Below are 23,310 nucleotides of genomic sequence, written 5' to 3'. Positions count from 1 at the left end.
AAAATTAAAGGATTGTTTCTGTTGGACTTCAGTATCTTTCCTGCTTCCCTTCTCATCCAATAGACGGGGTTGTCTGTTGTTTGCTGGTATCTCCACCCTCAGGATGGGGAAGGTTATTAGGGTGGGAGGGTTGGTCTTAGAGGTGGAACTCCTGGATATGGGGTATAGCACTTGCTGTCCCAATTGGAAGACTGCACTCCTTTGGGCCTGCTCACGTGAAGTGGGCACCTGGTCTTATCTCTTTATATGGCCTGTAGACCTCACAATTCCTGCTCTTTAATTTAGTCTCTTAACTATATCTCACTCACCTCCTCCCTTTCTACTTCCCAATCAGGAACCTCTCCATGGAGGTCTTGTAGACTGCACTCTGGGGCCTGTGCACCTGTCACAGAGAGCTGTTTCATATTGGGCAGGTCAGGGCCAGTCTTTGTGAGCTATAGACTGGCCACATAGCTGTAAGGGCTATGCCAGGTTAGTGGTTGCAGGAGAGAGAGGGGAGTTGGGGAACTATAGTGCCTTGATATTGCTTCTAGACCCCAGCCAGTGTCCCAAGCTGGGAGTTGCCCCCAGTGGTGGTAGCAAGGATAACCCAAGTTGGTGACGAAAGTGTCCCAAGATGGAGGCGGCTGCTTTCAGATATTGGGTGTCATGTTGGGCCAGGTGGTGGCATTGGGCATCTTCATCATAGATGCAGCTTTGTGGCGTGCAGTGTTGTGGCTGGTGGCTGTCTCCAGACCCTGTTAAATGTCCCCAGGTGCAGGCGACTATAGCAGTGGTTGCAGTGTCCCAAGAAGGAGGTGGCTGAGGGAACCCCATGCTGATAGATGTGGGTCCACAGGGAAACAGCAGCCAGGGGGTCCTGTGTGGGTGGGTAGCTGGGGGGTCTTGCATAGATGCTGAGGCTGGGAGACCAGTGCAGGATTCCTGCATGGGAGCAGCTGTCAGGAGGTCCTCTAATAACTTGCAGAGAAATAGTATTCCCAAGGCTTGAATCCCAGGTCATGGAGCAACAAGAAATGCAGCCTCCCTCTAGAGGGGTATTAGGGCTTTGCTAAAATTGTTGAGACTGGTCTCAAAATTTGTGATCTTCCTGCCTCAGCCTCCTAAATCACCAGGATTATAAGAGTGTACCACCACACATGGCATGGCTACTTTTTTTTTTTTTTTTTTGATACTAGGGATTGAACTCAGGGGTACTCAACTACTGAGCCACATCCCCAGCTCTATTTTATATTTTATTTAGAGACAGGGTCTCATTGAGTTGCTTAGTGCCTTGATAAATTGCTGAGGCTGGCTTTGAATTCGTAATTCTCCTGTCTTAGCCTCCCAAACCACTGGTATACAGTTGTGCATCACTGCACCAGCATGACTACTTTTTTTATTTTTTAAATTTTAATTTGTTATATATGAAAGCAGAATGCATTACAATTCATATTAGACATATAGAGCACAATTTTTCATATATCTGGTTGTATACATGACTACTTTTTGAATAGGCTTGACACTAGGAATTGACTAGGAAGACCCTAGGTAATCTGAGAGTTTAAACAAGAACAAAATCTTTGGTTTTAGAAGGAAAGATATCCAGAGGGACAGCTTTATGATGGGTAGAAAATAAAAATGTGTAAACAGAGAACTGAGTGGGAAAAAATATATTCATTATTTTATACTTTTGGGGTCTTGTGTTAGGAAAGGTTGATTGAATTGAAGTATTCTGCTTTCTAAATTATGAAATTATTTTACCCTATTAAGAGATGAGTAAAGTGAAGGTGAGTTATAAAATACTTTCTGTTGCTGTAACAAAATATCTGAGCTGGGTGTGGTGGTACATGCCTATAATCCCATCAGCTCGGGAGGCTAAGGTAGGAGGATGAGTTCAAAGCCAGCCTCAGCAAAAACGAGGTCCTAAGCAACTCAATATGACTCTGTCTCTGAATAAAATCCAAAATAGGTCTGGGAATATGGCTTAGTGGTCAAGTGCCCCTGAGTTCAATCCTTGGTAATACCCTTCCCCCCCAAAAAAAAATCTGAGATAATAAACTCGAAAAGTAGAAGGTTTATTTTGGTTCAGTTTTGGAGGTTGTAGTCCACGGTTTGTTGGCCCCATTGCTTTTAGGCCTGTGGCAAGGCTGTCCATCATAGAAGGGAGCACGTAGCAGAGGAAGGCCGAAGGCCCTTTGCTTTGTAAAGATCAAAGAAAGAGAAAAACAAAGGGGTGGGATCCCACTATCCCCAGTGACCTAAAAGTTCCCATAGACCCCACCTCTTAGAGGTTCCACTACCTCCCAGTAGTGCCAAGTTTAGGACCAAGTTTTAATACATGGACCTTTGGAAGACAATTTCAAGCTGTTGTGCCCTTCAAATAGAGATGGTGATTACAGACATCAATGCAAGACTCTTAGTAAATAAACATTGAATCTTGCTTGGTTTTAGGAAAAGATTTCTAGTTCTGGCTCTGTTATAGAATGATCATCCAGTCACCCATTGTGGTACAAAGTTATAGAGTCTGAATGCTATGGTTACTGATTGAAAGATATCTAACTATAAGACTCAAATCATTGCTATTACATAAAAGGCAGGGTGTCAGTGTAATAGAAGTTCTCACTGGGTTTGCCACATTTGTTCTACTAACCACAAAGGGAAAGAGATGTTTCTCTCAAATGGGAAACCTAGACTGAGTGGCTCAGTGGTAGAGTGCTTGCCTCATATGTGTGAGGCACTGGGCTCAATTCTCAGCACCATATATAAATAAATTAATAAAATAGAGGTCCATCAACACTAAAAAATATTTTAAAAAAAAGGAAGAAAGAAAGAAAAAGAAAATCTAGACTGAGTAGAAAATCCCAAGGAGGTGCAAGCTTTAAAAACTACTGAAAATAGCCCTGAAACACATGAAAACATGCCATCATACTTACGATAAGAGAAATAAAAAATAAAAACGCTCTGTGTTAGGTCAGTTTGAGGTGGCTAAGGGAACAAAGCACCAGGCAACCCTGGCGTGGGAAAGAACAACCAATCAGGAACCGACAGAAAAGCAGTGATGGTGCCTCGTAACCACCTGTCAATCAGCAGGGTCTCCTGACCAATCCTGGAAGGACATGGATCTCAGCAAGATCCCATGACCAGCCCCAGCCCTTTAGAGGACAAGGGACTCTAAAAACCTCCCTTTCCCGTCCCAAGCCCTCCCTTTGTGCCCTAAGCCCAATAAAATTCCAATCCGACTGAGCCTGGGCACGATTCTCCCGGCCTGCTATATTGGACTGGAGGGTCTCGCCTGGGAGTAAATCTGAATAAAGCCTTGTTCAGCTGCTTTTAATCCACCTCCTTTTGGTCACCAGTGCCTGACCTTACACCCTGAACATTTTTTCACCTATCAGATTGACAAGAATCTAAAAGTTGAACATAAAATTTTTATCAAATATTCAGTTCTTCTCTACTTCTGAGAATATGGAGAAAACAATTTCTTGCTCCTCCTGAATTTATGCTTGGCATGTGACTCATTCTGGTCCTTGAAATGTAAGCAGAGTTAACATGTTTCTTCTGGGCTAAAGGATTTAATAGCTGGTGCAAGTAAACTATAGGGACTCTCCAGTTCTCTCCCTAATCCAACTGCAGAGGGATAAAGTTACATGTTGACATTTGATGTAGCAAGGCACAGTGGCACATGCCTGTAATTCCAGTAACTTTGGAGGCTGAGACAGGAGGATCCCAAATTTGAAGACAGCCTTACCAACTAAATGAGGACTTAAGCAATGTAGGAAGAACCTGTCTCAAAATAAAAAATAAAAAAGGACTGAGGAGGGCTGGGGGATGTGTCTTAGTTGATATAGTGCTTGCCTTGCATGTACAAGGCCCTGGGTTTGATCTCCAGCATCACATACACAGAAAATAATCATAAGGGTGGAGCTTCCACAAGCATGGATCACTTAGTCACTGCATGGAGAAAAGTTGCCCTGCCTATGTCAGAAATTGTATTTTGTTAAGCCATTGCTGTGTCAGCCCAGTGCCCACCCCCTACCCTTTTTCTGGTACTTGGGATTGAAACCAGAGGGGCACTTAACCACTGAGCCACATCCCCAGCCCATTTTTATTTATTTATTTATTTGATACTGGGGATTGAACTCAGGGGCACTCAACCACTGAGCCACATCCCCAACCCTATTTTGTATTTTATTTAGAGACAGGGTCTCACTGAGTTGCTTAGCGCTTTGCTGTTGCTGAGGCTGGCTTTGAACTTGTGATCCTCCTGCCTCAGTCTCCTGAGCCACTGGGATTACAGATGTGCGCCACCATACCAAGCTTATTTTTTATTTTGAGGCAGAATCTTGCTAAATTGCTTAAGACCTCACTAAATTGTTGAGGCTAGTCTTGAATTTGGATCCTCCTGCCTCAGCCTCCCAAACTGCTGGAATTACAGGCCTGGGCCTCCATTCCATGCTAAAATAAATGTTTTTTTTTTGTTGTTGTTGTTGTTGTTGTTTTTGTTTGTTTGTTTCTTTTTAAGGTGTTGGGCAATAGCTCAGTGGCAATCCCTAGTAACCACAAAAATACACACATACATACACACACACACACACACACAATTACTCAGGTTTATCCAAGCCAAATAAACTAGCTTTCTGGGATTAGAGAGATGCTCAGTCAGCATGGAGAATCACTGCTTTATGCCTCACTCTCCAATGAAACAAAGGATTATCGAGATGGGTTTTTTTTTTTGTTTTTTTTTTTTTTGTTTGTTTGTTTTGTTTTGTTTTGTTTCTGGTTCTGGAGATTGAACTCAGGGGCACTCAATCACTGAGCTCTATCCCCAGCCATTTTTATTTTTTGAGACAGGGTCTTGCTAAATTGCCCAGGCTGGCCTTGAATTTGTGATCCTTTTGCTTCAGGCTCCTGAGTTGCTGGGATTACAAGCATGCACTACCATCACTTGGCCAGCTAGAGGCAGTGTTTGTATTGTAGGTATAGGTGGTATTTAGCATTCGGCTTTGTGTTCTAGAACCTAACCCTGATGATTCAAGTCACCTCTCATGGATGAAATGCTATAACTAGATGAGAGAACTCCATCTGGGTTAGATGTTGACAGTGTGATAGGATGTCACCATGGATCAGATACCAGTCTTTCTGGGATTGAATACTATGAAACAGAATTTGGTCAGACACAAAGATGAAGTAAACTTAAACCAGTATTGAATTTATTTATCAGGGGTGAGTGATTATAATTGGGCACCTTCTTCAGGAGAGAGATATTTCTATTAGAAGTTGTAATTTTCTCCAGGCATGGTGGTACACACCTGTAATCACAAAGACTGAGGCAGAAGGATCACAAGTTCAAAGCCAGTCTCTGTGAATTAGCAAGGTCCTAAGCAACTTAATAAGACCCTACCTCAAAAGAAAAAATAAAAAGGGCTGGGGATATGACTCGGTGGTTAAGCACTCCGGGGTTCAATCCCTAGTACAAAAACAAAAAACAAAAACAACAACATAAAAAAGGGGCTGGGGATGTGGCTCAAGCAGTAGCGCGCTCGCCTGGCATGTGTGCTGCCCGGGTTCGATCCTCAGCACCACATACAAAGAAAGATGTTGTGTCTGCCGAAAACTAAAAAATAAATATTAAAAAATTCTCTCTCTCTCTCTCTCTCTTAAAAAAAAACAAAACAATTTGTGGTAATCACACTGAGAGCAGCACAAAAGGCACACATTTAATATGGAACATTTTTGGTCTCAAGTTGGCCAACAATGTCCAGGGTGACTCTTTCTATATGGCTTGTGGGCAGCGTAGATTTTTACATTTTAAACCATTGGTGGGGGGAGTCAAAAGACTATTTTGTGACATGGGAAGATTGGGTGAAAATTTAAATTTCAGGGTCCATAAATAAAATTTTATTACAATAAGGTTACTTCTTCACCCACTGGGATAAACTCATGTTGCTGATGGCTGCTTTGCCATTATAATGAGTAGCTGTGGCAGAGACCATATGGGGTACTCTCATCCCTTTGTGCTGCCACTTGGTCCACTACAAGTCAACAGTGTTTCAAATGCTTGATGTGGCTGGGGGCGGAGCTTAGTGGTAAAGCAAATGCCTAGCATGCTCAAGGCCCTGAGTTCAAGCCCCAGCACCAAAAGAAAAGAAAAATAAAAGCCACATGTTGTCGCTGTATGACAACATTTTATTTATTCAAATGCCAGTGTACTTCCATTACATCAAAAGAAAAGTAGTCAGGTGAGGTGGCACACGCTTGTGATTCCAGCTGTTCAGGAGGCTAAGACAGGAAGATCACACGTTCAAGACCAGCCTCAGTAATTTAGCAAGGCCCTAAGCAAGTTAGTGAGATCCTGTCTGAAAAAAAGGGCTGGGGATGTGATTCCGTGGTAAAGTGCCTCTGGGTTAAATCCTCAGTACCAAAAACAGAAGAAGGTGGTGGAGGAGAGAAGGGAGGAGGAGGAAAGTGAACTTTGAATGTCACACTTTTTTAAAAATTTATTTATATATTTAGAGATAGGACTAGCTGTATTGCTCAGGCTATCCGTTAACTCCTGGGTTTAAGGGATCTTCCTGCCTCAGTCTCCCAAGTAGCTGGCACTATAGACAAGCACCAAGCCCATCTTAATTTTTATTTATTTTTTTAAGCTGGGTATTGCTATATTGTCCAGGCTGGTCTCAAACCCCTAGGCTCAGGGCTTCGGTTGTAGCTCAGTAGTAGAGAACTTGCCTAGCATGTTTAAGGCACTGGGTTGGATACTCAGCACCATATAAAAATAAATAAATAAAGGTATTGTGTCCATGTACAACTAAAAAACATTTTTTTAAAAGTTATTTAGTAGGGGCTGGGATTATGGCTCACTAGTAGAGCACTTGCCTAGCATGTGTGAGGCACTGGGTTCGATCCTCAGCACCACATATAAATAAATAAAAAATAAATGTAGGGCTGGGATTGTGGCTCAGTGGTAGAGCGCTCGCCTAGCAGGACCCGGATTCGATCCTCAGCACCACATAAAAATAAAGGCATTGTGTTGTGTCCATCTACACCTAAAAAATAAATGTTTTTTTGGTTTTTTTTTTTTAAATATGTAATATGAAATTCTTTTTTTTTTAGAGAGAGAGAGAGAATTTTTAATATTTATTTTTTAGTTCTCGGCGGACACAACATCTTTGTTTGTATGTGGTGCTGAGGATCGAACCCGGGCCGCACGCATGCCAGGCGAGCGCGCTACCGCTTGAGCCACATCTCCAGCCCCAAAAAATAAATGTTTAAATAAATAAATAAATAGATAGATAGATAAATGTATATAAACATCTAAAAATATTTTTTAAAGTAATTTATTAAAAAAATCCTAGGCTCAAGCTTCCCAAAGACCTGAGACTATAAATATGTGTCACCATATGGCACAAATGTCACATTTTTAAGGCAAAATGGAATATAGATTATTGTGATATTAAATAAGATGGCAAAGCATTATTTTTATTATGCAATGACACTGTATCTATGCTAAAACAATATGATATATGTCAACCTAAACTAAGCAGTCTTGAAAATATTCCTAATATTAGAGGAAAACAATTCAGAAAAATCAGAAAATTTCAAATGAAATAACTCATCAACACAACAATAAAAAATCAAAATGAAACTGCAAAGTAAGTTTCCAATGGTCCATTTGTAAGTCAAATAAAGAAAGTTGCTTACTTACTGGTGGTGAGTTCATTAAATTGTGTTTGATTGTAGTTATTGATGTAACGTGTCCAGAGAAAATAAACTTATTTTAGATTAATTAGACTTTCAGTGAGAACAATTCTCAAAAACCTGAGGACACTAGAAGGACTATCAATAGACAATTGAAAAAATAAGAAAAGTGATTTTCCTAGATTATCAATGAGTTCACAGATGTTATCAATACCACTTAGTTTCCTTTTTCTTTTTGTAGTACTAGGGATTTAACCACACAGGAGCCTTCTTACTGCTGAGCATCATATATGCCCATAGGGTCTCCCAGCCCTTTTTATTCTAAGGCTGTCCTCAAACTTGTGATCTTCCCGCCTCCACCTCCCAAGTCACTGGGATGACAACTGGCTTAGTTGGTGATTATTTGAGGTGTCAATGTAAATTTGAAGTCACCAAGAAATAAGCCTCTTGGACTGGGGATATAGCCTCACATGTACAAGGCACTAGGTTCAATCTCCAGCACCAAAAAAAGAAAAAATCCCCTCTGAATAGTCTATATGAAACAATAGTGATACACCTTTTTCTTTTTTGTGTGGTACTGGGATTAAACACAGGACCTTGTGCATAGTAGACAAGCTTTCCCACTGGGCTACACCCTCAGCCTTATTTATTTATTTATAGTACCAAGGAATGCCAGGGGCTTTCAGCCACTGAGCTACCACTGCAACCCATTTAAAAAATTATGTTTTTATAAATATAAATAGTTATAGATGAACACAATGACTTTACTTATTTATTATTATGCAGTGCTGAGGATCAAACCCAGTGCCTCACACGTTAGGTGAGTGCTCTACCACTGAGCCACAACCCCAGCGCCCCCCAGCCTATTTTTATTTTTTATTTATTTATTTTTAATATTTTATTTACAATTTAGTTTTCGGCAGACACAACATCTTTGTTTCTATGTGGTGCTGAGGATCGAACCCGGGCAGCACCCATGCCAGGCGAGCGCGCTACCACTTGAGCCACATCCCCAGCCCCGCCCCAGCCTATTTTTAAATTTATTTTACTTTTTAATTTTTTGAGACAGGTTCTCGCTAAGTTTCTTAGGGCCTCACTAAGTTGCTGAGCCAGGCTTTGACTATGCAATCCTCCTGCCTCAGCCTCCTGAGCTGCTGGAATTACAGGCTTTCCCTACCATGCCTGGCCTTTTTATTTAAGACAGGGTCTTGCTAAATTGTCCAGCTAGGATTCCAGGTGTACACCATTATGATACACTTTTAAAATGTCTTTTTTATGGTACTGGGGATGGGATACAGGGTCTTGAGCATGCTAGGCAAGCACTCTATCACTGAGCTACATCTTCAGGCTTTGGAACAACTATAGAGGTGATACTATATCCAAAGAAATTGAGAAAATACTAATTCAATACATCAGTTGGAATCTGAATTGGAATCTGTTAAGATGCTACAACTGATGGTGGTAAAAATGTGTGAGCAGAAAAGAAAGTTGAACAAATTTGTAAGGCTCTAGAAAATGTAAGGTGTTTAGCCCATATAGTGTGTGTGTGTGTGTGTGTGTTTATTTGTTCTAATAAGTTACACATAACAGTAGAATGCATTTTGACACACCATACATAACTTCTCATTCATCTGGTTGTACATGATACAGAGTTATACAGGTCATGAAATCATATATGCACATAGGGTAATAATGTCTGATTCATTCTACTATCATTCCTATCCCACATCCCCTCCCCTCCCCCTTCATTCCCCCTCTGTCTAGTCCAAAATACCTCTAGTAGCCTATATTGTTTTTTGTTATATTATTCATCTGGAACTAATCTACAGAAAATATTTCAATCATGTAATTCAATAATAAGTATCAATAGTGAATCTCATTTGCTCATATATTTAACCATCCTCAGATCTGTGAATTTTTGTAAGAAATAGAAGTTTAACATTCCTATCACACACAACATTTCAGCTTTTGTTTTTTGTGGGGCAGGGATTTGAACCTAAGACATTTGGCTCACCAAACAGGAGCTCTTATCACAGAGCTACACCTTTAGCCTGCATCTTTTCTTTGTTTTTTGAGTTCAGAACCAAAATTGACTTCAGAACAGGAAAGCATCTTTCTAAACCATTATTACTGAGTACTTTGAAAATTAGCTTTTGATACAAGTTTGATGTTTCTTAAGGAATTCAAACTAAAATTATGGTGCAAAACAGTGTTTATATGCAAAATGTATACTGCAGAAAAAGCCATTTCAATGATAACTAACATTGTTTTGAAACACAAGCAATGTTAAATTGCTTTAAAAATTTCTGTATTATCCAAAGTTAAACTAAGAAGCAAGATCTCCATTCCCATGCAGTTTTGCAGCAGATACATTTTTCTCAACTTAAATTACAGTTGTAAAGACATTGTATAGAACTTGATGCCAAGAGCATTGGAAATTCCCATATTTCAAAATCCACTTAATTATGCATCCACCTAACCTCCATTTGAAGGTGATTAATCTGCAATATGCTAAAAGGCAAATATCAAGAGAAAGTCTAACAGAATTCTATAAATACCTTCCAACAATGAAGATTATGCTTAATTAAAATCATATGTTTACAGACTGATATGGGTATTGGCACTACCATTTAGATGAAAACCATTTTCAAAGATGAAACATGTAGGGCTGGGGCTGTACTTCAGTGACTCGCCTAGCACATATAAGGCACTGTGTTCGATTCTCAGCACCACATAAAAATAAATAAGTAAGATAAAGGTATTGTGTCCATCTACAACTAAAAAAAATTTTTTTTAAAGATGAAAACACATTATAGGTCAGCATTGATACACTTCAGCAAGTGGTAGGGAACACTATCTTTGAACACTAATAAAACGGAATGTGATGCCAAACAAAAAAATTCCATTTGTCTCATTAGTGTACCTGGATTACAAAACAGATTATACCTGGTTGGGGGTTCAACTCAGTGATAAGCTTAGCATACACAAGGCTGTTAGATCTCCAGAACCACACACACACACACACACACACACACACAGTTGTACATAATTGTTTTATTTAATTAATAATTTAATTATCTTAATCAATATAAAATTTGTAGAAGTACCTACATAATATTCTTTGTGGGCCTTGGCCATAAAGCCTAACATGATATTATTATTATTTTTTTTTATATTTATTTTTTAGTATTTGGCGGACAACATTTTTATATGTGGTGCTGAGGATGGAACCCGGGCCGCTCGCATGCCAGGTGCGTGCGCTACCGCTTGAGCCACATCCCCAGCCCCTAACATGATATTAACTGGCCCTTCACAATAAAAGCTTGTTCTAAAGAGATGCACAGAACTAGATTGTTTATGTGTGAGAGGAATCAGTGTCCTCTAGTGGAAAGATCATCCTACTCAGAACTTCACCAATAACATTTGTGTGTAGTAGTTCAGTAGTAGAGCACCCCTAGATTCAATCCTGGTATCACATACACAAACTACATTAGAGGCTGGGTGTGGTGATGCACATCTGTGATGGGAAGCTGAGGCAGGAGGACTGCAAAGTTCCAGACTAGCCTCAACAACTTAGTGAGATCCAGTCTCAAAATAAAAAATTAAAAGGTCTGGGGATGTAGCTCAATGGTAAAGTATCCCTGGGATCAATCCCCAGTTCTGGGAGGAAAAAATAGAAAATTGCAAAGCCAGTCTCTTTGTTGCATGTCTGTAGTTCCAGTCACTCAGGAGGATGAGGCAGGAGAAACATATGAGCCCAAGAGATGGTGTTTTGTTTTGTTTTTTTAAACATTTTTTAGTTATACACGGACGCAGTATCTTTATTTTATTTACTTTTATGTGGTGCTGAGGATGGAACCCAACCCAGTGCCTCACACGTGGGAGGCAAGCACTCTACTGCTAAGCCACACCCCAGCCTCCTGAGGTGGTGTCTTAAAAAAAAAAAAAAGGAAAAGAAAATGGTTAAAAACGGAGGTAAGGGTGTAGCTGAGTAGTGTTTGGCATGCAGGAGGCCCTGGATTTAATCTAATCTCCACACACACACAAAAAAAAAAAAAGAAAGAAAGAAAGAAAGAAAGAAAATGTTGCAAGGAGCCAGGCATGGTGGTATACACCCGTAATCCCAAGCAACTCAAATGCTGAGACAGGGGAATCCCAAGTTCAAATCCAATCTGGACAACTTGGTGAGTGACACTTTGTCTCAAAATAAAAATTGCTGGGGATTTAGTTGATTGGTAGAGTTCCCCTTAGTTTAATCCCCATTAATACACACAAAAATAAAATTGCAAGGGAATCATGGTCATACTTTTCTGTTTTTCCATATTTTTTATTGGTGCATTATAATTGTACATCATAGTGGAATTCATTCTTATATATTCATAAATGCACACAACATAATTTGGCCAATATAATTACCTAGAATTTCCCCTTTCCCTCCTCTTCTTCCTCTCCCTGGTCCCTTTCCTCTACTTCACTGATTTCCCTTCAATTTTCATGAGATTTCCCATGCCCTTTCTTTTCCTTTTTTCTCTTGAGCTTCCACATGAAAGAAAATCTACATTTTGAGTTTGCCTTATTTTGCTTAAAATAATATTTTTGAATTCTATCCATTTTCCTGCAAATAATGAATTTATCCTTCTTTATGGTTGAATAAGATTCCATTGTGTATATAAACCATATTTTCTTTATCCATTCATCCATTGACAGACACCTAGGCTGCTTCCATAGTTTAGTTATTGTTAATTGTGCTGCTATAAACATGGGTATGCATGTATCAATATAATATGCTAATTTTAGTTCTTTGGCAGGGTCATAATATAGTTCCATTTCTAATCTTTTTGAAGAACCTCCATACTGATTTCTACAATGGTTATACTACTTTACAGACCCACCAATAGCATAAAAGTGTTCTTCTTTCTCCACATCCTCTTCAGCATTTATTATTGTAATCTTTCATTTATTTATTGGAACTGGGGATTAAACCCAGGGGTGATTTGCCTTTGAGCTACATCCCCAGTCCTTTTTATTTTTTTGAGATAAGGTAGGTTAGAGCCTCATTAAGCTGGCTTCAAACTTGTGATCTTACTGCCTCAGTCTCCTGAGTCACTGGGGTTACAGGTGTGCAGTATCATGCCTGGCTTGTGTGTGGGTGGTGTTTTTTTTTTTGTTGTTGTTTTGTTTTTTGTTTTTATCGGTGCATTAGTTATACATACAGCTGGGGTCATTTTGACATAATCATACATGTATGCACAGAGTATAATTTAGTTAATTTCAATCTCCAATGTCCCCCCCTTCTTTCCTTCCCCTTTTCTCTCCTCCTATTCCTTTTCCTCTACTCTATTGATCTTCCTTTTACTTATTTATTTGGTACTAGAGATTGAACCCAGAAGTGCTTTACCACTGAGTTGCATCCTTAGTCCATTTTATTTTTTGGGACAGGGTCTCATTAAGTTGCTTAAAGCCTCAATAAATTGCTGTGGCTGGCCTTGAACTTGGCAATCCTCCTGTCTCAGCCTTTCGAGCTGCTGGGATTACAGGTGTGCACCACTGTATCTGGATTATTTATTTATATTTAATTGGTACGCTATAGATACACTTAGGGTCAAATTCACTGTGGTCTATTTATAAATGCACATAATTTTGTCAAATTCATTCCACATGACCTCCCTTTTCCTGTCCCTCCTCTATCTATTTTTTCTTTTCCACTCATCTTCCATATCTTTTTTAAAAATATTTTTTAGTTTTAGGTGGATACAATATCTTGTTTTAAGAGAGAGAGAGAGAGAGAGAGAGAGAGAATTTTTTAATATTTATTTTTTTGAGTTTTCAGCGGTCACAACATCTTTGTTTGTATGTGGTACCGAGGATTGAACCCGGGCTGCACACGTGCCAGGCGAGCGTGCTAGTGTTTGAACCACATCTCCAGCCCCTGGACACAATATTTTATTTTTATGTGGTGCTGAGAATTGAACCCAGTGCCTCACACATGCTAGGCGAGCGCCCTACCACTTGAGCCACATCCCCAGCCCCATCTTCCATATCTTTTTTTTTTTTTTAATATTTATTTTCTAGCTTTCGGCAGACACAACATCTTTGTTTGTACGTGGTGCTCAGGATCGAACCCGGGCCGCATGCATGCCAGGCAAGCGCGCTACCGCTTGAGCCACATCCCCAGCCCCCTCTTCCATATCTTTTTATTGGCTCCCCCTTTTCCTTTATTTTGTTCTAGCTTCTGCTTATGAAACATTCGACCCTAGATTTTTTGAGTCTTGCTTATTTCACTTACAATGATGAAGCTTCACTCATTTACCAACAAATGCCATAATTTCAATCTTCTTTATGACTGGGTAGAACTCCATTGTGTATATACACATTTTTTTATTGGTTGTCCAAAACATTACAAAACTCTTGACATATCATATTTCATACATTAGATTCAAGTGGGTTATGAACTCCCATTTTTATACATTTTCTTAACCCATTCATCTGTTGATGGGCACCTTAACTGGTTCCATACCTTGGCTATAGTTAGCTGTACTGCTGTAAACATTGATGTGGCTGTATCACTATAGTATGCTAATTTTAGTCTTTTGGATAAATACTAAAGAGTGGAAAAGCCAGGTCATTTGGTGGTTTCATTCCTAGTTTTTTGAGAAATCTCCAAAATGGTTGCACTAATGTACAGTCCCAATATATGTGTATCTTTTTTCTCACATCCTTGTCAGCATTTATTACTATTTGTATTTTTTTGAAAGGAGAGGGGGGGGGAGAATCTTTTTGTAGATGGACACAACACAATGTCTTTATTTTTATGTGGTGTTGAGAATCGAACCTGGGTCCCACCTGTGCTAGGCGAGCGCTCTACCACTGAGCCACAATCCCAGGCCACTATTTGTATTTTTGATAACTGCCATTCTGACTGGAGTAGGGTAAAATCTCAGCATAATTTTGATTTGCATTTCCGTGATTGCTAGGTATGTTGAACATTTTTTCATATATTTGTTGGCCAGTGTGTTTCTTCTTTTGAGGAATGTCTTTTAGTTCCTTTGCCCATTTCCTGATTGTACTGTTTTCTTGGTGTTAAGTTTTTTGAGTTCTTTTTATATTGTAGATATTAATCCCTTATCAGAGGAGTAGATTTTTCTCCCATTCTGTAAGCTTTCTCTTCATATCCTTATTGTTTCATTTGCTATGCAGAAGCTTTTTAACTTGATGTCATCCCACTCATTGATTCTTGGTTTTATTTCTTGAGCTTTCAGGGTCTTGTTAAGGAAGGTGGAGACTGCACCAATAGGTTGGAGTGTTCACTCTATGATTTCTTCTAGCAGTTGCAACACTTCTGGTCTAATTCATAAGTCTTTGATCCACTTTGATTTGACGTTTGTGCAGGGCAAGAGATAGAAATCTAGTTTCATTCTTCTACGTATGAATATCCAGTTTTCCTAGCACCATTTGTTTAAAAGGCTATATTTTCTCCAACATGCATTTTTGGCACCTTTGTTATTATTTGTATTCTTGATGGCTGCCATTCTAACTATAATGAGATGAAATCTCAGTATGGTTTTAATCTGTATATACTTAATTGCTGAAGAATGACCATATTTCTTCAAAACACCTGTACAAGAAGTATTAGTGCTTTCTAATAAAGCTTCTGGATACACAGCTAAGTCTAGTTTGGATACAGCATTCCATAACAGAATTTTAATTTTTGGCAGTGCTAGGAATAGTGAACCCAGGGCCTTGCATACACTTGGAAAATACTCTACCACTGTGCTACATCCTCAGCTCATAAGTTATTATTAATCTGGGAGTTTGTCACAGAAAATTATAATTGGGATCTGATTGTAGTGGCAAAATAACAGGAGGGAAGAAAGAAGTCATCAATGAGATTCTTTTTTAGTTTAGGAAGATAAACTTAGAAATATATGTAAGGTGCTGGGGGTGTAGCTTAGTGACAGATCTAACATGTGTGAGGACCTGGGTTCAACCTTCATCACTGGAAAAAAATAGGAAACATATGCAAAACATGGGGAATAATGGGCTGGGGCTGTAGCTCAGTGGTACAGTGCTTGCATATCACATGTGAGGCACTGGGTTCAATCAGCACCACATAAAAATAAATAAAATAAAATTATAGTAACAAAAAACATGGGAATAGTGACCAAGAAGAATTGAGAAGAGGGCTGGGGATGTGGCTCAAGTGGTAACGCGCTCGCCTGGCATGTGCGGGGCGCTGGGTTCGATCCTCAGCACCACATAAAATAAAGATGTTGTGTCCACCGAAAAACTAAAAATATTAAAAATTCTCTCTCTCTTTTCTCTCTCTCTCTTAAAAAAAAAAAAGAATTGAGAAGAGGGAAAATTTGTTGCACAGGGAGCAAAGTGTTGCACAGGGGGCAAAGAAATCAGGTTAGTAAATGCAACAGAAATGAAACAGGTCAACCAAATCATTATTTAGAGCATGAGAACTGTTGATCTTATCAACTCATGGAAGTAAATACCTTATGTAATTTCATGTCTACATTGTCATACCTCTTCTATCCTTAGCATCATTGCTGGAAAGGAAAGGAATCAAAGGCAAAAGGAAAGAATATTAGCCTGTTCTACTGCCTTTAAGGCAGCAATCTATGAAGATTATCTGACCTTATTCATTTCCCAAAAGATTGGGTCTGCCCAGGTAAGGAAGAACAGAAAATCAATAAGAGTTCCAGAGTTGTGGCCTCTATAGAGGGCAGTGTCAGGGCTAGGAAGTAAGGGATTCAGACAAGTTGCTCAAAAAGCCTTATCAGTCCTTTTTCTAGATTGTAATTACTTTAGAAGACATAAATCTCAGTATAATACCATCTGAAAAAACCTGGGAATGAACAAGGTAAGATGGCATTATAAATTTATCCATTACAGCCCCTCTTTGTATGCTTCTGTGTATATCTCCACTCATTTCCATTTTGTTATCTCTTAGCATTTAGGTATTATTATTATAATTTTGGTACCCAGGAGTGCTTTGTCACTGAGCTACATTTCCAGCCCTTTTTACATTTTTTTTTTTTTTTTAAGACAGGGTCTTTCCAAGTTGCTGAGGCTGGCCTCAAGCTTGCAGTCTTCCTTCCTCAACCTCCCAAGTTGCTGGGACACACCACCATGTTCAACTCCAGCTTCTTGTTTTAACCTTATCTAACCTGCATCCAATTCCATTTTGGACTATTCTGAAACCAAATGAAAGATATTTTGGTCTATATTTAATCATTCTTTTTTTAATATTTATTTTTTAGGTTTTTTTTAGGTGGACACAATATCTTTATTTTGCATTTATGTAGTGCTGAGACTCGAACCCAGTACCTCACGCATGCTAGGAGAGCGTGCTAACACTTGAGCCACATCTCCAGCTCTATATTTAATCATTCGTAAGCAGGGAAATATAGCACTTTGTAAGTATCATATGAAATTCAATCCATTCAGGCATGGTAGTACACACCTGCAATCCCAGTAACTAGGAAGGCTGAGGCAAGGAGGATCACAAATTTGAGGCCAGTCTCAGCAATTTAGCTAGGCCCTAAGAAACTCAGTGAGACCCTGTCTTAAAATAAAAAATAAAAAGGACTGGGGATGTGTCTTAATGATTAAACACTCCTGGGTTTAATCCCTAATACCAAAAAAAAAAAAAAAAAGAAAAGAAAAAAAAGAAGAAGAAGAAGAAAGAAATCCAATCCAGTCATCTTATCCTATTTCAGGACCTTTTTTTTTTTTTTATTAGGGATTAAACTCAGGGGTACTTAACCACTAAGCCATATCCCCAGCTCTTTTATTTTTGTTTTAAGACAGGGTCTTGCTGGGCGCAGTGATGCACACTTGTAATCCCAGTGGCTCGGGAGGCTGAGACAGGAGGATCAAAAGAGTTCAAAGCCAGACTCAGCAAAAGCGAGGTGCTAAGCAACTCAGTAAAACTCCGTGTCTAAATAAAATACAAAATAGGGCTGGGGATGTGTCAGTAGTCAAGTGCCTGTGAGTTCAAACCCCATACCAGAAATAAATAAATAAATAAATAAATAAATAAATACAGGGTCTTGCTGAAGCTGGCCTCAAACTTACAATCTTCCTGCCTCAGCTTTCCTATTCGCTGGGATTACAGACATGTGCCATAGCACCTGGCTAGGACTGATATTCTTTCTGGCACTAGAATTTACTTTGAAGGAAGTGTGAAGTCATAGCTTAGATGTAGAGCTTAGCATATGCAAGAACCTGGTTTAATCCCCAGCAACCCAAAACATTACTCTGAAGGGCCTCAGATCTAGTCCACACAAAATGGACTAAATCATGGCAATCTTGTCACAGTAAAATATAGAATTTTGCTAAGCACAGTGGCATACACTAATAATCCCAGCAACTGGAGGGACTGAGGTAGGAGTATCACAAATTCAAAATCAATTTAGTGCAACCCAGTCTCAAAATAAAGAGCTAGGACTGTAATTTGGTGGTAGAGTGTGTGTTTCGTATGAAACTTTAGGTTTAATATCTAGCATTACAAAAATGAACAACAACAAAAAAAGGCTTCAAAATAAAATATAAAGGAATGAGGATGAAACTCAGTGATAGAGCATCCTTGGGTTAAATTCCCAGTACCAGGGAAAAAATATATGGGATTTTGATCAGATATCAAAAGACCAGGTACAAGATTTTCCAGAACTGCCTCTTGCAAATTATATAACTTTAAGTCACTTAGCCTCTCTGAGCCTTTGGATTATTATTTATTTTTGATACCAGGGAGTGAACCCTGGGGTACTCTACATCCCCAGCCCCTTTTTTACTTTTTATTTTGAAACAGGGTCTTGCTTAATTGCCCAGGCCGATCTTGAATTTGTGATCCTCCAGCCTCTGCCACCCAAGTAACTAGTAGCAACTGGGATTACAGGCTTGTGCTACCATGCCCAGCTCTGAATTAACTATAAAAGGGGTACTTCATGGGATTTTGGTTAGATTAAATAAAAGAAGATTCTATGAAATTTTGTGACCTGAAAAGCACCACATAAATTAGGTATTGAGTTCTTTAGTTAAGTTAAAGATGACTCAAATTTTGAGCCTGTGAATTAGAAAAACAGTGATGCTTTTGACAGAGAAGGGGAAAGTAATAAACTAATAAGCCTTAGTTCCATTTATATATAAATTACACACGCGCGCGCACACGTGTGTGTGTGTGTGTGTGTGTGTGTGTTTACTGGGGATTGAAGGGGGGGGGCACTTTACCACACCCAACCACATCCCAGCTCTTTTTGATATTTTTATTTAGAGACAGGATCTCATTAAGTTGCTAGGGCCTTGTTAAGTTGTTGAGGCTGGCTTTGAATTTGCAATCCTCCTACCTCAGCCTCCCAAACTGCTGCAATTACCGTATGAGCTACTGTTCCTGGCTACCTATCATATATATTGAAAATACACTTATTATGTTAATACCTGAAAACAATTATAACCTCCTTACCTTTAATTAAACTAAATTTTCATTTTTCTCTGGCTTCTTCCTATCTTTATCCAGCTACATTAAAAAATATTTAAGTATGTATTATGTGCTAGCACTGTGCTAGGCACTGGGAATCCAAAAGATTATAGTCTACCCCCAAGATGCTCAGGGTTGTAGCTCATTGGTAAAGTGCCCCTTGGTTCAATCCTCAGTACAAAAAAAGAAAAAAAAAAAAGGTGTGGGGCTGGGGTTGAGGATCAGTGGTAAAGTGCTCATCTAGCATGTGCAAGGGCCTGGGTTTGATCCTTAGCACCACATATAAATAAATAAAATAAAGGTATTGTGTTCAACTACAACTAAAAAATAGATATATAAAAATTATTTTTTAAAAAGTGATAAGAATTAATTTAGGCTGTGACTACAGTGTTGTTGGCACAGTAATCACAGGTGTGATTTTTGTTCTATTTTTAGAATACATGTGTTTGGAGTCACCAGAGAGGTGACCCCTAGAATATTCATGATGATTATGAACCTGCCAGAGAAGCTATAGAGAAGTGAAGGACTGAGCATCTATACTTAAGTGACTGGAGACAAACATGCTGTGGAAAGATACTGAGAGGCTGGGGATGTAGTTCAGTGGTATATTGTTTGCCGGGCATACAGGAGGCCCTGGGTTGGATTGCCAGCACTGCACAACAAAACAAAACACACCGAGAAGGTATATTTGGAAAGATAGAAAAAAAGTTATGTTAGTGTCACAGGAACTTTAAAAAAAAAAAGTCTTTCCAGAAAGGAGATTTTCTAAGCACATAAGGCCAGGTCAAAGAGAATGATAATTTTTATGGAGATTACTGACAACCTTCAAAAGCCTAGTTTTAGTTAAAGCAAGGATAGAAGCCAGATCAAGAAGGTGGGCAAAAAGTAGGTGATGAGGAAATGGTAAATCTAGCTGTGAAAAGGAGCTAGAAAATCAAGTGGAAAATTTTCTCCCCATCCACGGAAAGATCTGCTCACACGTTAAGACTATGGAGGTAGAGGCCCAGGGAGAGAGTGAATAATAGTGGAAAACTCTTACGTGATGCTTAATATGTGCCAGGCACTATTCCGAGCACTTTTCATGTATTAGCTTGTTTAATACATTTACTTCTACCTAGGAAGTGAGTGCTATTATTATGGCCAAGATGAAGCAAAGAATGATTTAAGTTACTAGTCCAAGTCATCTAGCTAGTCAACTGACTAAACCAGGACTTGAACTCAGTAGTCAGCATCAATGTTATTGGTATTTAAATTGCACCTGAGATTAATACAATATGAAAGCATCTTTGTGGATTCACAAAAAGGCACTATACCCTGACATTTCCCTTTAATTTACCCTAGAATGGACATCACCTATCTTCCTACAGTCTAAAATGTGTTGAACCTGGGGGATGCCAGTGGCCAAAGAAGTTTCATTGGCAGAGGGATATAAGTTATGATTTGGTTCTCTGGCCTCTTCCCCTTTCTGGGCACTTTCTTGTCTGTCCAATTCAGGATGTTTATTACCAATAATCGGGCACCAATGACCTGATGATTTTCACAACTTCAGTCATTCAACAAATATTTGAGCATCCACTTAGGGCCAGGCATTGTGCAAAACAGATAAGAAATCTGGTTTCTTAAAATTTAAGTTCCAGTGGGGATTGAGGGAGGAGACAGTTAGGAGGGCATAGCTGAAGGTGCGTAAGTAAGGGTGAATGGGAGAAAATTAACTGAGGGAAGCAGGCAGAATCCGGAGCAGGCGAAGCCTTCAGGCCACTCCCCAGAGGCGTTTGTATTTTATTTGCAGCGATTCAGAGCCTATAATGGACAAGTTTTACCAGGCTGTAGACTCGTGAATGCAATCTTCGCTTTCCCCATCCCTCATTTGTGCCAGCTGGGTCACCTAACCACTCGGGGCCCTTAGACTATTAAACCACCTAGAGCACGCTCCATTCAGTAATCTAGGGGTCAGCTCGCTCCCGGGGTCATCTCCGTGAGCAATCTCGGCCCTTTAGGGCCTGTCCGCCCTTGAATGTCCCTTTGGCCACTCGGTCGGCCAGGTCACCTCAGTTCCACGCCTCCCTGGCCCGCGATTCGGCGAGCACGTTACGCTTTGTTCCCAGAAGCAGGTTTTCGGAACGCCGCTCCCTCTCGGCTCCAACTATTTTCCTGCCAACCCTGGGAGACTCCTCTGCGGCAGCGCCCCCGGCGGCGCACCGAGGCCCAGGAAGGGAGTGCCCGCGGTCAACGCCTCCTTAAGCCTCCTCCCGGAACGCGGGAGCGGGTGCTAGAAGCCCACGCCCCGGCCACCGCAACCGTGTTGCTGATTGGTTATGACGAGCGACGTCACGGGGAGGGCCCCGACGGCCGCTGGGAGCCGGGGTCCCGCGCGTGCGCAGACAGAGTGCGCTGAGACGAGGGGGAGGTGGCCGGCTGCTTCTCCCGCGTCCGCCATTTTGTTGCTGTGGCTCTTGGGAACAGGCTGGGCAAAGCCGTCCCGGAGGCGCCACGCTCCCTCGAGTCCGGTGCTTCGTGGTCGGCGGGTGTCAGTGCAGACCCGTACGGCTGCGGAGCCGGAGCTTTCCAGGTCGCGATCCACTGGAACCACCCCCGGTACGTCAGACAGCCCAAGAACCCCAGGGCGGCCTCCGCTGCGGCTCGACTTCGCCCACCCGACCCCGGGCTCTGCCCTGCTTTCTCTGGGCCGGCTCTTTCTGTGAGGCGGCCCCGGAGCAGGCGGGCGGCTGCAGAGGATGCTGCGAGCCCGGAGCCGAGAGGCAGGTGCTGGCCCGGCCCTCTAAGCTTGCCTAGAGGTGTGCCGAGAGGCCCCCTTCTCGGCCCCAAAGCCGTCTGCCGGGCAAAGGCTTCCAGAACAGGCGAGAGCAGCCGCCGCCCCGACTCGCCACAGAACCCCGGCCGGGCACCATGTCCTCCGCCAGGTTCGACTCCTCAGATCGCTCTGCTTGGTACATGGGACCGGTGTCTCGCCAGGAGGCGCAGACCCGGCTCCAGGGCCAGCGCCACGGCATGTTCCTAGTCCGCGACTCCTCCACCTGCCCCGGGGACTATGTGCTGTCTGTATCCGAGAACTCGCGCGTCTCCCACTACATCATCAACTCTTTGCCTAATCGCCGTTTTAAGATCGGGGACCAGGAGTTTGACCATTTGCCGGCATTGCTGGAGTTCTACAAGATCCACTACCTGGACACCACCACCTTAATCGAGCCAGCGCCCAGGTACGCGAGCGCTTGGGGTTCCCGGGCGTGCAACCGGCCCGACTGCTGAGGAGGGTCGAGAATGGGCTCTGTTGAAAAGAGTGTGTATATAAGGGGCAGGGGTGAATCGATTCTGAACCAGAAGGCGTTTCGAACGAACAGCTTATCTTAGGATCTGGGTCACTGGATGAACGGATGCTTTTTAATCACTGATTGCATAGTCCCATGCATACCTTTTTTTTTTTTTTTTTAATAACCCCGTTTTGGCTCGTAGACTTCTTTAAAAAGATTGCCGCTGCATGCCTTCTCCCCATCTCCCCGAAAATTCTTATACACACGCTTTGCACACCATTCAGGGTTCTTGAACCCCCAACAGAATTCACAACTACAAGGTTAAGAAATGGACTACAGCCTTTCAAACAATTGCTTTATTGTTCAAGAATAATAATAGTAATATCTTTATCTGAAGTATCAGAACTATTTATTGATATTCTGATGCCAGGTTTGAAGCGGGCCAGACACCTCTTTTACTACACTTAGAAACGAAAACGTGCATTGGTTTCAGCAATGACATTTTTAGGCAAATTTGTATTTCCTCCCCAAAGGTGAACCATTACTAGGCTAAACATCATTTTGGTTAATTACCAAGATGGAGTGGCACTTATTCTTTTACTAGTTCAATTTCATAAATACTTCCTGTATTGAGTCTAACAGCCTAACAGCTATTTTAAAGCTAATAAAGAACTGAGAGTGATACCATCAGGCTTTCTTTTTTCCGAGTGAAATATGTTATTTTATTTGATTATTTGCTTCAATGGGTATCTTATCAACGAATTCTTTTATTTATACCAAACGTCAGTTGAAAAATTACCTAGAAATTTTTTTAAATTAATTTCTATGGTGCTGGGGATCAAATTCATGGCCTGGCACATGCTAGGTAAATGTTCT

At 40.8% G+C, this 23,310-nt stretch overlaps 1 protein-coding gene across 4 annotated transcripts in view; it reads left to right on the top strand.

The window, feature by feature from the left end:
• The first annotated feature begins 21,540 nt into the window (after positions 1 to 21,540).
• Crkl (CRK like proto-oncogene, adaptor protein) overlaps positions 21,541 to 23,310 on the top strand; it is a 42,403-nt gene continuing 40,633 nt past the window's right edge. For 2 of the 4 annotated variants that reach the window (XR_006846506.2, XM_058571760.1), the window contains exon 1: positions 21,541 to 22,383. Coding sequence is in view for 3 of the 4 variants with exons in the window: in XM_058571760.1 (XP_058427743.1) it covers positions 22,073 to 22,383 (311 nt within the window). In the remaining variant the exon portion in view is untranslated. The remainder of the gene's footprint in view (positions 22,384 to 23,310) is intronic. The other 2 variants (XM_058571761.1, XM_046421226.2) reach the window with 2 other exon arrangements.

Source organism: Marmota monax, unplaced genomic scaffold (genome assembly GCF_021218885.2).
Source record: "Marmota monax isolate L192 unplaced genomic scaffold, Marmota_monax_Labrador192_F-V1.1 WCK01_AAM20220418_F8-fsc00157, whole genome shotgun sequence".
In the NCBI taxonomy this organism is placed as follows: Eukaryota; Metazoa; Chordata; class Mammalia; order Rodentia; family Sciuridae; genus Marmota; species Marmota monax.
The sequence above is the reverse complement of the archived record's forward strand: the minus strand, read 5'-3'. Positions and strand labels throughout refer to the sequence as shown.